This window comes from Armigeres subalbatus, chromosome 2, assembly GCF_024139115.2.
Source record: "Armigeres subalbatus isolate Guangzhou_Male chromosome 2, GZ_Asu_2, whole genome shotgun sequence".
NCBI classification, from domain to species: domain Eukaryota; kingdom Metazoa; phylum Arthropoda; class Insecta; order Diptera; family Culicidae; genus Armigeres; species Armigeres subalbatus.
Window position 1 is genome coordinate 347609575 of NC_085140.1, and position 14835 is coordinate 347624409.

General features: G+C 38.9%; 1 protein-coding gene across 1 annotated transcript in view; it reads right to left on the bottom strand.

Moving 5' to 3' along the window:
- LOC134212901 (solute carrier organic anion transporter family member 4C1) overlaps positions 1-14835 on the bottom strand; it is a 223115-nt gene that overhangs the window by 38486 nt on the left and 169794 nt on the right. The window contains exon 4 of the mRNA XM_062691209.1: positions 13075-13412. Within this exon, the coding sequence (XP_062547193.1) occupies positions 13075-13154 (80 nt within the window). The 5' untranslated portion in view covers positions 13155-13412. The remainder of the gene's footprint in view (positions 1-13074; positions 13413-14835) is intronic.

Genomic DNA, 14835 nt, shown 5'->3' on the forward strand with positions numbered 1-14835 from the left:
TCGCCATAGAACAGCTGATCTGAAGCATCCATCGCATCCACCGCCCGGTCAATTGCGCTGTAATTAAGCTGCCTGGTTGGAAATCAGTCGTGTCGAGTCAATTAATTACCTGGGGATCGAGACACACACCACCAATGCGAGATGGTCTCGATAGAACATGTCTCGATAGTTTATGGTGGCATTTTCGAAATGAAATTCCACCGCGCACGAAGGTTGCCCAACCAGCAACGATCAGTGTAGGTACGTGTGCGTGCCCGATTCCCATTCGTTTCCGGTGAAGAGCGATGGCAATCTAAAACCGTGTGTCATCGTCCCTCTCGGTTGGGTGTTTTGGAATGAATCGTTCTGCTTCTAACGAGCTACCGTCAAACTGATGGGAGTTAATGAGATTGGTTTTCAAAGAGTAATGGCTCGGTGGTGTGAAATTCAGAGTAATGCTTCATGGTTTAAGCTGGACCAGAGTTGAACAATTTGTTCAAATGCAGTGATGCTCCGGAAATCGATTTCATAGCGTTTGACCACACGGTTCAAGGTTCACAACTGGAACCACATGTAGAATAATCAGCGACATGATTGCCTAGCGGTTGCAGCACAGCAAAAGTCATTTCTAAAAGTAATTGCTATCTTAATGCCAACCGCAACCTAATTTAAATTGAACAATTTTTAAACGATACGTAGATAACCTTTAGGGAAATTTGGTTTGCAATTCTAGCATAGCAGCTTGAACTTCACTGTTGTAGATGCGGGCGGAATGCATTATTTAAAATAAAATTGTGCTAATATCCTATAGGAATGAATGTTGGAGTTGTTCATTGGACATTCATAAATAAATGAGAATTTTGCATTCTACACCACTTTATTTTTATTTGATTATTTTAACTCTTATGATTTCATAAAACTAGGGATTTTCAACTCACGAGGGTAATTTGACCATTCTAACTTCGTTTCGTTGCATGTTTCAATCTTCATTTGTGTTTTCCATTTGTTAACATGGAATGTTTGCAGCTGGCACGATGTTTGTATTTTAATTATCCACAATACATCCGGATGTGCCATGCTTCATACGTAAATCGTGAAATCAGGAGCAATTCTACATCATTTAACTAAATTTAAATATTGCATAACTATCTTTTTGCGATAATTCTGAAACAACATTCAACAATTAATTTTTACCAAAATGTTACGCGAAATAATGTTTGACTGAACAAGTTTGTTGGCCGAATTAACGACAATTTTTTTAAAAAAGGATTTTTTTATGTTTAACCTTTCACTTATACTACATCATTTCTTCTATTTTATTTTTCGTATTCCACACCAGTGTCATAAAACGCCTGCATGTCAATCTAAAAATATGTTCGAATATGTTCGAAAGCCAGAATAACTTCATAATTTTTGAAGATTTTACAACACTGATTCTACACTATATATTTATTATTTTTAATTCTTCGCTTTCTACTATTCTTTCTTCATCTCATTCCGTCCAATCCTAATACTTCTTACTTTTTCACATATTTTCCTCTATCTTTCTTCGTATCATTTTTTCATTCCTTTGCATATTGTCAAATGGGGTTGCAACACTTTACATTTTCGAAGTTTTTGCACTACGTCATGAATCTTATTTCATTGAAATAGCGATTGGATTGATTCGGAAGAACGAAAAACATGGTTTTTGCTTGTCACAAATGTGGGATAATTTGCAAACAATTCAAAGATTTCCTGCAATAGTTTTTAAACAATTACGATATTTTGTTAGCATGTGTCGTGCAAACAATACAGAATGCAATTCGGATATAAACGTCATAACTTGCTATCGTATGTTAATGTTTGACATATCATTGATGACCAGATTAAAAAAAACAACGCCTTGAAACATGCATCTGAATAGAATCAAGTCAAAATGTTGCAAGTTCCCCATTTGACCGTATCTAATGGTCAATTTATCAATCAAACTTTCGCCAACCCAATTTCTCAAACATAACAAATCAATTTTCAAACATAATAATTCGATTTATGATTTTTCAGTCTAACCCGTTTCAGTCTAACCTAGAAATCATAATTGAAATTACCCGGCTTATATTATGTCCGAATTAATGAAATGAATGAAATTTTCAGAGAAGAAGCGTTACCATGTCTATTTTCTGGTACATAACTTGATTTAAGCATGGTGGCAATCTAGACGGATTTATCAGGGAGGTGTCCTGGATCAGGTGCAGTCAAAAACGTGTTATTTTTCTAATCTATTGATAAATGAGCGATAATGCCCAGAATGTTAATACAAACGAGCTCAAACCAGTATCATACGTTGTTTTTGGCGCAATTGGATCACCAGAACATGGTTCCGGATGTTCCAGGAGCCTGGTCCCCTAGGGTAGTGGACACTTTTCAATTTATGTAAAATCCAGTCTTGCGACATATCAAACTTAAGGATTTTGAAAGACGAGCTCAACAGATGATTTTTTGAGAGTTTTTGGACCATTGGTTACGTCCGGAAGTGTTCCAGGGAGCCAACACTTTCACATGTGTATAGTACACTAGAGAAATGGATTGTGAGTGATTTGACTATGCGTTCAATTTGGGAAATCTCGAGCTTGTTCAGTAGCCGCTAGGTTGCGAAGGCCGACGGAGGTCCTTCGTAGCTTAGTTGGTTAAAGCACCAGTCTAGCGTACTATAGGGTCATGGGTTCAAGTCCCATCGAAGGGAAAGTGGTTACCTCCAACAAATTTTCCAAATCAATATCTTCCACAAAACATACATAGGGGTAATGACGACTTTGGCAGGTTTTGTTCTATTATTTTCAGGGGTTTTTTTATGACTGATTATGCTCAAATTTGGCCTAAACATTCTTTGCCTATCAAAGAATATTGTGGCCAAATTTCATAAAATTTGGTCGACAAAAACCCCCCTGACAATAATAGAACAAAACCTGCCAAAGCCGTCTGTTCCCCTATTCACATATGAGTTTTCACAACATTGTAAATTAATGTCCAAGTCGGGTGGTTTAATCCCCGGAAATAGGCAATTAACTTTGATAGAACTGAACATATTTAGAGTTTGAAAATTCCTATCCAACGCTGACTTAATATTGTAATTGTTATGTCTCAGAGCTATTTTTTATTTTCCGTATAATGAGTTGGATAAATATTTTAGAGTGTAACATTCATAAATTATTAACATTAATAAAAATCTCTCTCTTATCATCTCTCTATACATTTACGATATGTAGCATACCGTGATTTTTTTTCGCAAGCTGTCATGATTAAGTAATTAAGTAATTAGGAAAGCTTTGATCACCGCGTGACTTTATCGAAATTAATTTATTGGCTTTTTTCGGTGATAATTATACTACTCAAAACGAAAGGGAGTAGATGAAAGTAATGAAGATAAAGATTCGATTGACACCGCAAGCGACATGTGTGAAATGATTAGAAACTGAAGATTTGTAGAGGGCTATATGAGAGAACAAGCATTGGCTGTCTTGGTACAGTGATCACCACGTCACTATCCAAGCCGTTCCTGGGTGAACGTTAGGCAGAATAACAGCGGTTTCAACAATGCTTGTTCTCTCATATGGCCTCTGCTAATCTTCAGTTTCTAATCATTTCACACTTGCTGCTTGCAGTGTCAATCAAATCTTTATCTTCATTACTTTCGTCTACTCCCTTCGCTTTGAGTAATATAATTATCACCGAAAAAGGCAATAAATTGATTTCGATCATTTAAAATATGTTTGAAATTAAATAAAACGAGCTTCGCGAAACGAACGATTTTTTTTGAGGTTTTGTTCGGGTTTCGGGTTCCATTATGGACTGGGTTTTAAAACAATTGAAAAGTGTACATTAGGGGACCAGGTTACCGGAACATCCGGAACCATCTTCCGGTGATCCAATTTTACCAGAACTGACTTCTGATACTGGTCAATAATAATTGAGCACGTTTGCATTAACACTCTGGGCATTTTCGCTCATTTATCAATTGTTTCGGACATAAAATGAGCCCACAGAGGTTATTTCTATTCTGATTTCTGTTTCAGACCGAGACGGGTTAAGGTTGGTTAAGTGGTTGAGAATTGAGTTTCTTTTGTGTTATATATATTATTGAATTATATCAACTTTTGCGTCAGTATTGACAAAAACTTTTGTCTGGTCCTGATAAAAGCATTTGAGGTGACTGCCGAAAAAACCAGGAAACCCTTCGTACGTACTTTGAACCGCGCTCCAATCGAATAAAGTTCGGTGTCGTACCAAACTGAGTATCTACAGAACACTCGTTAGACTGATAGTCTTCTACGATGACCACACCAATAAACAAATCTAACAATTGTTGTATAAAATGTTGGCACATAAAATTCTGTAAGGTTTTTGTACAAGAACATAGACGTTGTATTAAAGTTATACAAAATTGTCAGATTTTGAAACAATGATTGTTTTATAATCACCCGAATCAGTACATGCCAAAATTGTACACAGATTTTTCAATGTTTTAAAACAGAACTGTATTAAAATCAGGGGCACTCCTTAGCCGTGCGGTAAGACGCGCGGCTACAAAGCAAGACCATGTTCCCGGTTCCGGTCTAGGCAATTTTCGGATTGGAAATTGTTTCGACTTCCCTAGGCATAAAAGTATCATCGTGCTAGCCTCATGCTATGCGAATGTAAAAATGGTAACCTGGCTTAGAAACCTCGCAGTTAATAACTGTGGAAGTGCTTAATGAACACTAAGCTGCGAGGCGGCAGTGTGGGGATGTAATGCCAATAAGAAGAGGAAGATTAAAATCAGCCATCCGCTGGTTGATTGTAGACATATCGTTTGGTATAGTTTAGAATACGAACAATTCAGTGTAACTTTCAAGCACTTGAACCACATATTAAATAACAAATCCACATATCAAATAATGAAACAAAGAAATATTCGAATGAAACATGTTGAGTTTTTAAATTTAATATTATTAAGGTGTAACAAAGCGCGCCGGGTAGAAGTACGCAACAATCATACACACGATTGTTTAGAAAACAAATCGAAACAGTTCTAATGTAACTTTGAATTATAACAGAAAGCTAGCCTCACGTTCCCCGAACCTATTTCAACCTTCCGGGACTCGCACCGTTGTAGAATGTATAACTTCTTCGAAAAAGCTAGATTGTCGTGCATAAGGCGGGAGGGACTGCATGAGTAATCCAGGACATTACGAGTCCCGGCAGGTTAACATCGCACATTGATTACCTGAAGAAAATATGTAGGTAACAGACCATGCGTCCTCATCAATGTTGTCCTTCTGACAACCAGCAGAATGATTGAGCAACTGCTGCACGAACATCTGTTCACTAATGAAGTATTGTGGGAAAGGCCATTTTTTCACAAATCATTTCGCCGAAAGCCATATGTCAGAAATGCCAAAAAGGCTTCATTCCATATGGCCGAAAATGTTGCTGCACAGGTCAAACGGCAGAAAATAAAAATTATCCGAACGGATCATATGGCCGTAAATATCATAGGACCGAAAATGTGATATAGCCAAAAATAACATACAGCCAAAAATTTCGTTAAACCGAACTGGTCCTATAGCTAAAACTGTCATTCGACCGAACCGATCATGTGGCCGAAAATGCCGTTTGGCTGGAATGGTGATGGATGAGCGGCGATAGGTATTTGTACGTTAGGCATAACGGACCTTAGGCATGATTCCAATTCATTATTTCACACCAAATTCTTTAGGAAAGTACAATTCCCCGTAATATTTTTTTTTCGGAAATACCATTATTGCCTCGTCTTGCAGAGTACTACACGACGAGCACCCAATCGTTAATTTCGCTCGAACCACTGGAACATCAGATTGGCCTATTTCAGCTACGCAATCCGCTGACATCATCACAGAAGTTGTCGGTATCTCTGTCTCCACTCATGCAGAGAATTTTGAAAACCCGAGGACGTGCTTTGGAAGCCCTGGAGCCACCCGACCCAGTCGGGCTTGATGTTGCATCCTGCCATCCTGCGGATGAGACTGGCGAAAAAGGCCTTCAACCTGTGTTGTCAGGCAAGTCGTGATGTTGCTTCCCTTGATGCTCCCTCAAATTATTTATTATTATTAACAAACTCCATATACTAACACAAATAATCACCTACTGATTCTCAAAGCTTATACTACTATGCAACATCTAATACCAATGACTATACACTAAATAAATTATTCAAATTTCTTTTAAAAGTAGAAAAACTTCTTTCACTCCTTTGATTTCGAGGTAGATCATTCCAAATTTGTATGGCTCGTAAACGATAAGATTGTTTTAAACTATTTGAAAGGCATCTAGGAACGATGAGTACTTCTTGAAGAGCGCGCATGTCTGAAGAAATCTCGAAGGTAAATTGGAGGGTCGTTTATAATTTTGAATGTTTGGATACAGATTCTAAGCTTTAAATGACTTGTAAAATCACATCCAAGTATTGCCTTTTTATAATTAGATATATGGTCGAACTTTTCAGATTAAATGCATATCTGGTGACTGCATTGAACACCTGGTTAAGTTTTCTTGAATTTTTCTTAGTTACAAGGCCAAACAAAATATCTCCATAATCAAACAATGGAACTAAGAGCGACCTAACCAATTGAACCCGGATATGTTGGGGAGTACAATGTCTCAGTAAGACAAGCGAATGTAAGGCATTATAAATTTTACTGCAAACGGCATTAACCTGGGATGTCCAGTTTAAGTTAGAATCCATCATTAACCCAAGATTTCTGACTACATTAGAATATTCAATGATATCGTTACCTACTCTTATTGATGGTACATTAACAAGAACGGCACGTTTAGTGTGAAAAATAATCGTTTGAGTTTTTCCTCCGTTGAGTATCAGTCCGTTATTCTCGCACCATAGCAAGATACTCTGAATGTCAGAATTAATTCGATTTACCATTTCAGATATTGTATCAGGCACTCCTGATATGTATAATTGACAGTCGTCTGCATAAAGATGAAATCTACAATATGACAGATTTAAAGGTAGATCATTGATGTACATCGAGAAAAGTAACGGTCCAAGAATTGAACCTTGTGGCACCCCACGTAGGACAGGAATCAGTTCGGATTGTTGGTTGTTGAAATCAACGTATTGCATTTGGTCGGATAGATACGACTTAATCAATTTTATGGAAAATTGATCTATGTAGAAATTATACTTCAACTTGTTACACAACTGTCTATGATCAATAGAATCGAATGCTTTACTGAAATCCAGAAGAGCCAATAAAGTGACCATTTTGTTGTCTAATGCTTCTCTAATGTCGTTTTCAATTTTAATAAGAGCAGTCACAGTGCTGCACGATTTCCGATATCCAGACTGGAGAGTACATAAAAGTTCGTTGTGTGTCAAATACTCATTTAGTTGCTTAGAGAGTAATGATTCGAATATTTTGATAGTGCGCAAAGAATACTTATTGGACGATAGTCTTTTTCAGTAACAGGGTGATCAGTCTTACCTATTGGAATTACTTTTGCGATTTTCCAATCAAGAGGGAAATCTGAGGAAGTAATACAATAATTAAAGATGTTTTCAATGTATTTGAGAGTAACACTTAAGGACATTTTTAAAACATTGAGCGGAATTAAATCGTTACCAACAGCATCACACGAAGCAGTAACGAACTCAGAGAGTATTTCATTATTTGTAACACACCTAAATGAGAAATTCGGATGTGTTCCAACATCATCATTTTGATTGAAGCTAAGTGGTGTGTAGTGAGCAACAAAGAATGAGTTGAGTTGAGTTGAGTTGAGTTGAGTTGAGTTGAGTTACAGATTCCTGCTGCTGTTGCTGATCCCACTAATTCGGATGCTTCTTCAACACCTTGCTGTGCAGATCCTGTGGTCGCAAACAATGACGTGGTTTTCCCCTCTCCTACCACACTGATGCACTCCAATATCGCAGTACACTGAATACACACATCGAATTCACACATCAATTCACAAATCGTGGCTTGTGCATTAGTTATCAAAATGTTCGCGGACTTCGTACCAAAATCGATTACTTCTTTTTGGCGGTAAGCGAAGGAGATTACGATGTCGTTGGATAAACCGAAACTTGACTCGACGACGCTTTACACTCAGCTCAGCACAGTTGTGGGTTCGAGTCATTATGCCTGGATACATTATCAGCATTGGGGTAGTATACTTGTCACCTGATCGCATGAATAATCTTGATGATATTCAACGCCGTCTAGAATCAATCGAAACGGTTATTTCTACTCTCAAAGCTAACGACAAGACCCTGCTGCTCGGTGACTACAATCCATCTGCGATTCGATGGTTTTCGGCTGATAACTCTTATCCGTCTGTTGATCCGTTGATCTCGAGTATCTGGCGCCAGCTGTGCACTGTTGGATGGAATCAATTTCCATGGATTGACTTATCAACTCTATTGCCAACTCAAATGGTCGTGTACTTGATTTCGTACTGGCAAACAATGCAGTGCTGCCAAATTGCGCAATATACCATGCTGTTGAACCGTTGATACCTGTTGATGTCAACCCCTAGCAAATGCGAACTATTTGCTACACAGCTCAAGACATCCTTCAACGACTTCACAGCTCCGCTCCATCGTGCCATTGAAGCTTCTTGTGACACCCCTCGTGGTGTTCTAGATTTAGACCTTTTTCCCCATTAGGGATGAGGATGTGTGCCGAGCGATTCAGAAACAAAAAAATTTGTGCTGGGTCGGACGGGATATCGCAATCGCTGATGCAATTGCTTCGCTGGTGTTCAACTACTCTAATTGAACCGTTAGAAATAATCTTCAATCTCTCTCTTTGAACCAAAGCGTTTCCTTTACGCTGGAAATCGTCATAGCTTTTCCCGGTACATAAGAAAGGGAATAAATGCGACGTGAATGGCATGTGTTGATTGATTTAGAGCTTACCTGACGGATAGAACATTGCGTGTAAAGGTTGGTTCATCTCTTTCGTTACTTCATCTGGTGTACTACAAGGCAGTAATCAAGGACCATTATTGTTTTCGATATTCGTCACCGACGTGACACTGGTGCTACCGCCTGGAATAAGACTTTTGTATGTTGATGATGCTAAGATCTACATTGTTGTTAATAGCCTTTATGACTGCAGTCAACTACAAATGCTTCTAACCCGTTTTGAGGAGTGGTGCACGCGAAACTGCCTGTCACTCAGTATCCACAAATGTCAAACAATAACGTTCAGCAGAAAACGAAAACCTTTGATAATATTCAATTTCACGCTGTCTTGAATAGTTCCTGAGTGAGTGCAGCGTATCAAAGATTTGGGAGTTATACTTGACGACACACTTACGAGTGCGTGTTGGCTCTTGTTTCGGACGGCAGAACGATCGCGCGATTTGCCGAAATTTTGTGTTTTGCATTGCGCGGCCGGTAATAAAGTTAATTAGTTCAGTGCGTGTTGGCTCTTGTTTCGGACGGCAGGACGATCGCGCGATTTGCCGAAATTTTGTGTTTTGCATTGCGCGGCCGGTAATAAAGTTAATTAGTTCAGTGCGTGTTGGCTCTTGTTTCGGATGGCAGAACGATCGCGCGATTTGCCGAAATTTTGTGTTTTGTTTTGTTTTTCCCTTAGGACGGTTCGTAAGTAAATTGATGAATATATTTTATTATTTTTACAGCATATACTGTTATTGACAAACGCTCTATATTGTCGAATAGAGTTTCCTATTATTCACCTTACCCACTAACCTTCCTGAGACATCTATGAAGGGAAGGTAGTATGGGTTCCCTGCATCTTCACTAGTAGATGTTGAACTAACATTCCTTCCCTTCCTTCCGTGATTGTAAGGACGTGGCCAGGTATACAACTGCTACTGTATAGGAAACGATACTCATCCCAAGTACCAGTTTGCGACAATATACCGTAGATTGCTCAATTCAAGCTCTATCTGGTGGGGGGGGCGGGTGTCGCGGGAGAGGGTTCTCTTCGTCGACTTCCCCCCTTTTGAATGAAAGTGACAAGCAGGGAGTTTCTTTGCAGTTTATCACCTCAGAATGCAAGTTCGCATTGTTTTCTTTCGTTCTGAAGTGATAAACCACAGAGAGATCTGCTGCTTGTCACTTTTGTTTAAGGGAGGGGGGGTCGACGGGGAGAGTCTTCTCTTGCGACATTCGCCCTTATTCCAGATGGAGCGTGAATTGAGCATTGTATAGCCACCCACGATTTGTACAATCACATATGCTATGCTATGCTATGCTATGCTTATACTTGACGACACACTTACTTTCCGGTTCCATTACGATAACGTAATTTCTAAGGCAGACCGACAACTATGAAATTCCTTTCAGTTCGGTGCTCGAAAAAGCCGTTATGGTCAGCATGATCCGGTTCGATATATGTCGTCCAACTTCAACACATTGTTCCATCTCTTACGAGCTTTAGCAGCGCACTTCCGTGATACCAATTGACATAAAAACCGTAGATTGTAAAGTTTTATTTTACTGTTTTGGTATATTTGTATATTTTATCCATGCTTTCATAAATAGTCCCTGCTGCACCCAACGAGGCACTTGAAGATTTTGAAAGGAAAGTGCTGTAGTTTACGACAATGATCCGACGAGAACAAGAAGGCGGAGTGCGCAGCGAGCAAAGTGGATCGATCAGGTGGAAGATGATTTGCGGACTTTAATGCACTACACAAGTCACTCCGGCCTTAATCTGAAAAAAATAAATAATACGGTCCCTTCGGTCAAAAGATGCGCATCCTTCAGTGTGCAGAAGACACCGGGCTTGCATTGCGAGGAGTAGACAATGGATCGTGTCATAGTTTGTCAGTCGAAACACATTTTGACGAATCTATGACAAAAGGTAGAAATGACAAAAGGTCGAAAAGACAACACGTTGAAAGGGACAGAAAGGTCGAAAGGATAGATGGTCCAAAGAGACAAAAGGTCGAAAGGGACAAAAGGTTGAAAAAGCAAAAGATCCAAAGGGACAAAAGGTCGATCAAGAACAAGTTGATAACAGATTGGGCGTATTCCAAAGGAATTTGTGAAATGCATTTAACTTCAAGCAGAAGTAATACACTCATCTTATAAATCTGGGTCAATGCATAAAATATTCCTTTTTTTGTAAAACAAGAATCTAAGCATAAATTTAATTATGTTTTTGATATATTTTAGCTGTTAAGCAAACTTATATTATCGGTCATATGAACCGTTCAGACCAACAACCTTTTGGGCGATATGACCCATATGGCAAAACACATGTTTAGTCGTATGACCTGTTAGGTCAATTCTATTTTCGACTGTATGACCTGTCCGGCCAAACGACTTTTTCGGCTGTAGAATTCGTTGGACGAAAAGACATTTACTGCCATATTATATTTTCGACCAAATAATCTGTTCGACGAAACTTTTTTTTGCATACGACACGTTCGGCCTGAAGTAATTTTTAGCAAACCAACATTTTCTTGAGAGCCTTCATTTCGGCCAAAAGACTTGTTCGGCTGTCGGTCAAATGTCCTCAACGGACAAATCTCTTATTTGGCTGGTCGAAATATCGGTCAATTATAGTTTTCGGCATAATATCCATATATGATCCAGCTAAACGTTCGATTCGGCGAAATGGAATTCGACTAGATGGATGGAAACAATTAAAACAGCATCTGCCCTGGTACACTCGTGGAAAAGCGAGCCCACAGAGAGTTTTTTCAATACTAGGATACATTCGCTAAAAAACTTACGCGGATCGATTCGTGAACTTATAAATTTATAAAAAATGCATAGGAAAATACACCTTCCTCACTTTTTCGTTGTTGAAATTGGTTCGGTATGCCCGATTGAAGTCACTATTGTAACTAAGTCAGTTGATATGTTAAAGATCAATTTCACAGAACATTATAGGATGATTAAATAAACTTTTATATAGTTTTCGGTTGATTTATTGAGCGTTGAGTTGTGTACTTCAAAGGCGGCTGAGGTATGTGTATTGGCACGCATGCATTTATTGGCACGCACATATGTTTGAGCCCGCGCCAAATCACACATCACAGGTACCCTTGCCTTGCAGGTACCTTTGATTGCATGTTTACGTTTTTCATGCCAACAATGAATTTCAAAGTTCACATTGTAACTCCCAATAAATCAACTGTAAACTATATAAAAGTTTATTTAATCATCATATAACGTTCTATAAAATTATTCTTTAACATTTCAACTGGCTTAGTTGCAATAGTGACCTCAATCAGGCATACCGAACCAATTTCAACAACGAAAGCGTGAGGAAGGTGTATTTTCCTATGCATTTTGGCTGAAACCCCCATACAAACTTCAAATCAAATGCGCCAGCTTATGCAACAAGCGATTGAGCTGAAATTTTCAGAGATTGGTTTTCTCACCCAAAGGCATAATTCTGGGGTGTGCCCCATAGAATTCGTCAAATTATTTTCTCCCCATACAAGGCTAGGCCAGTCTACTGAGACTAGTGCTGCAGATATCGCTTACCGACTCAAATGACCAGATTTAATGCTGGATCGAGCAGCATATTGAACAACTATTTTCAAGTGTAAGTAAGGCTAACGGCAACTCGAATAATCCATAGAGTTCGATGTATGACATATGCATTGTTCTATTAAACGTGATATTAACCCAGATTTAAGGTAAGATGATGCGACACTTCGGCAGGAGTCAGACGGATTTCCTGCCGGAAAATGTGATGTGATATTGATATTGTTATCCTCGAGGAATTTCAAAAGTCACTTAGTTTGATTTTCATTGATTACGGAAAATGTTTCGACGTCTCAATTACAAGAATATCAATATTAAATTAATCTAGAAGTTCTACAACTTGACCTAGTGGTTCTACAAAATATTCTTGAATGAGTATAATTAGTCGAGTAAACATCTTAAAACGGAATGGAAAATAATCTGCAAGAGTTTTCATTTATTGGAGCAATAACATATCATTATATGTACTAAAAAAATAATCCATTTTAAATCTAGAACGCTGATGGCAGTTTTGAAAACAATCAATAAATAGTTTTCGTTCTGAACAATACCAGCAAAGAATTGTTTCCCACCCGCCCCCTTCGGACCTCCCCAAGACTCACCTATGACCTTTCCGATGAACATTGCTGGTAGACGTGCCTCCGGCGCCATCGTTTGCCGAACTGGAGGTTGTCATCTTCATTTGAACTGCCAGCTGCTTGTCACGCGCTACCACTGATTCACTGCCCTGATGGCTCTTTCTCTTCCCTCACCGCTCCACCGAGCAACACCAACCACCAACTATTTGATGGACACCGCCGTGGTGCAACAGCAGCAGTCTTGGTGACAACCGTCCGGATGTGCCGTGTGTATCTGCTTGTTGGAGTTGTTTTTCAAATGTCGCTGCACCAATTCCAACATTCTTTGCCTTTGGGAGAGATGTGGGGGATGTTTGTTTGGTCTGGAACAGAGAACGACCGAGAAGAAAAACTGTGTTAGCACATGGTGAGAAAAGGGTATATGACATTGTTAATATTTTTGTTTGTGGAATTCGAAAATGATTTGAAAGCATAACTGAAATTTCCGAGAATCAATAAGATGTAAACCGAGTTCAAACTTTCAAATAAATTGAATCTAACTAAATTATTCGTGAACTTTTCAACTTCCGAACGCATAGCTGGCAATAAATTGTTCAGTAAATATTTCTTTCAACTTGATTGAATCATTCTGCGAATCCCATATCGCATACCCTTGATGGGGAAACGGAATGTGGATTTGGTTTTAAATTGCAATTTGTGGGATAATTCGAAAGCAATTCATTCTGCCTCAAGGATGAAACCCAGCAAATATGGCATTATGGAAAAAAGGTTCTATATGTGAAAGAAGCACGAACTTTTTGCCATCAGATGGCAATTAATTTTCAGCGTGGTTGTTGTTCATGTTGCTGTTTGGGTTAACCACGTATGATTGCTAATTTGAATCAAGATTTTAAAAGTAAAAAAGTTGCTCCGCAGATTCAATGAATAGGAGTCATGTGTCGTCATTTGCTAATTTGAACTTAACCTAAAAGCTACCTTGATCCAAATATAAAAAAACGTGGCACAATGCCAAAATCATTACGACGTAACCTACCTGCGTCATCGTAGTATGATCTGATGACCTTGCAGAAAAGTTGAAAAAACCGTTTTCCACGATTTCCAGGTCAAAGCATCATCATCATTCCCACCATACATAATCCAACACCTTTCGCTTTTGATCTTCTTCGGTAAACACATCTCGGCGGCGTGGCGTGTGCAAGTAGAAATTTGGCATCTAACTTTCTTACAAATGGAAACCTATCGCGAAGCTTATATTCTCCTCCGTGGGTTTCCATGAACAAACATCGGCGAAAGGCAAATTGCACAGAAAAGAATTCAAAAGGTGCCAAAAGCGTGGCAGATAACTTCAACGGCGGACTAATATTGACTTCTACGCCCAAGTTTTCTCAAATTGGGCAACCAGTGCCAATCGAGATAATTGCAACGTTTGTTCCGAAATAGCGACCAAGAGGTGGCTGCTCTGAGGTAAATAGTAAAGTTTATGTTTTCAGCTCAATGTCTCGTTTGAAGGTCGATTGTCGCCAATATGTCTGCTTTAAGGAACAGTTCGACACTATATTGATTCATTTGGTTTATCGAATATGCTTAACTGATTGCGTATTGATTTAAACTAAATCATTACGTAGGTATAGATATAAACCACTCAGACGAGAAAATCAATGAAAAATAGAACTTTGCTGTGTAGATGACAGGAGCACATTATTCGGCTATGACGATGCCAATTAGACCTGTGCGCCGCCGCCGCCGGTAGTTTTACTCACGCCGCCGCCGCCGCCGGCGATTTTG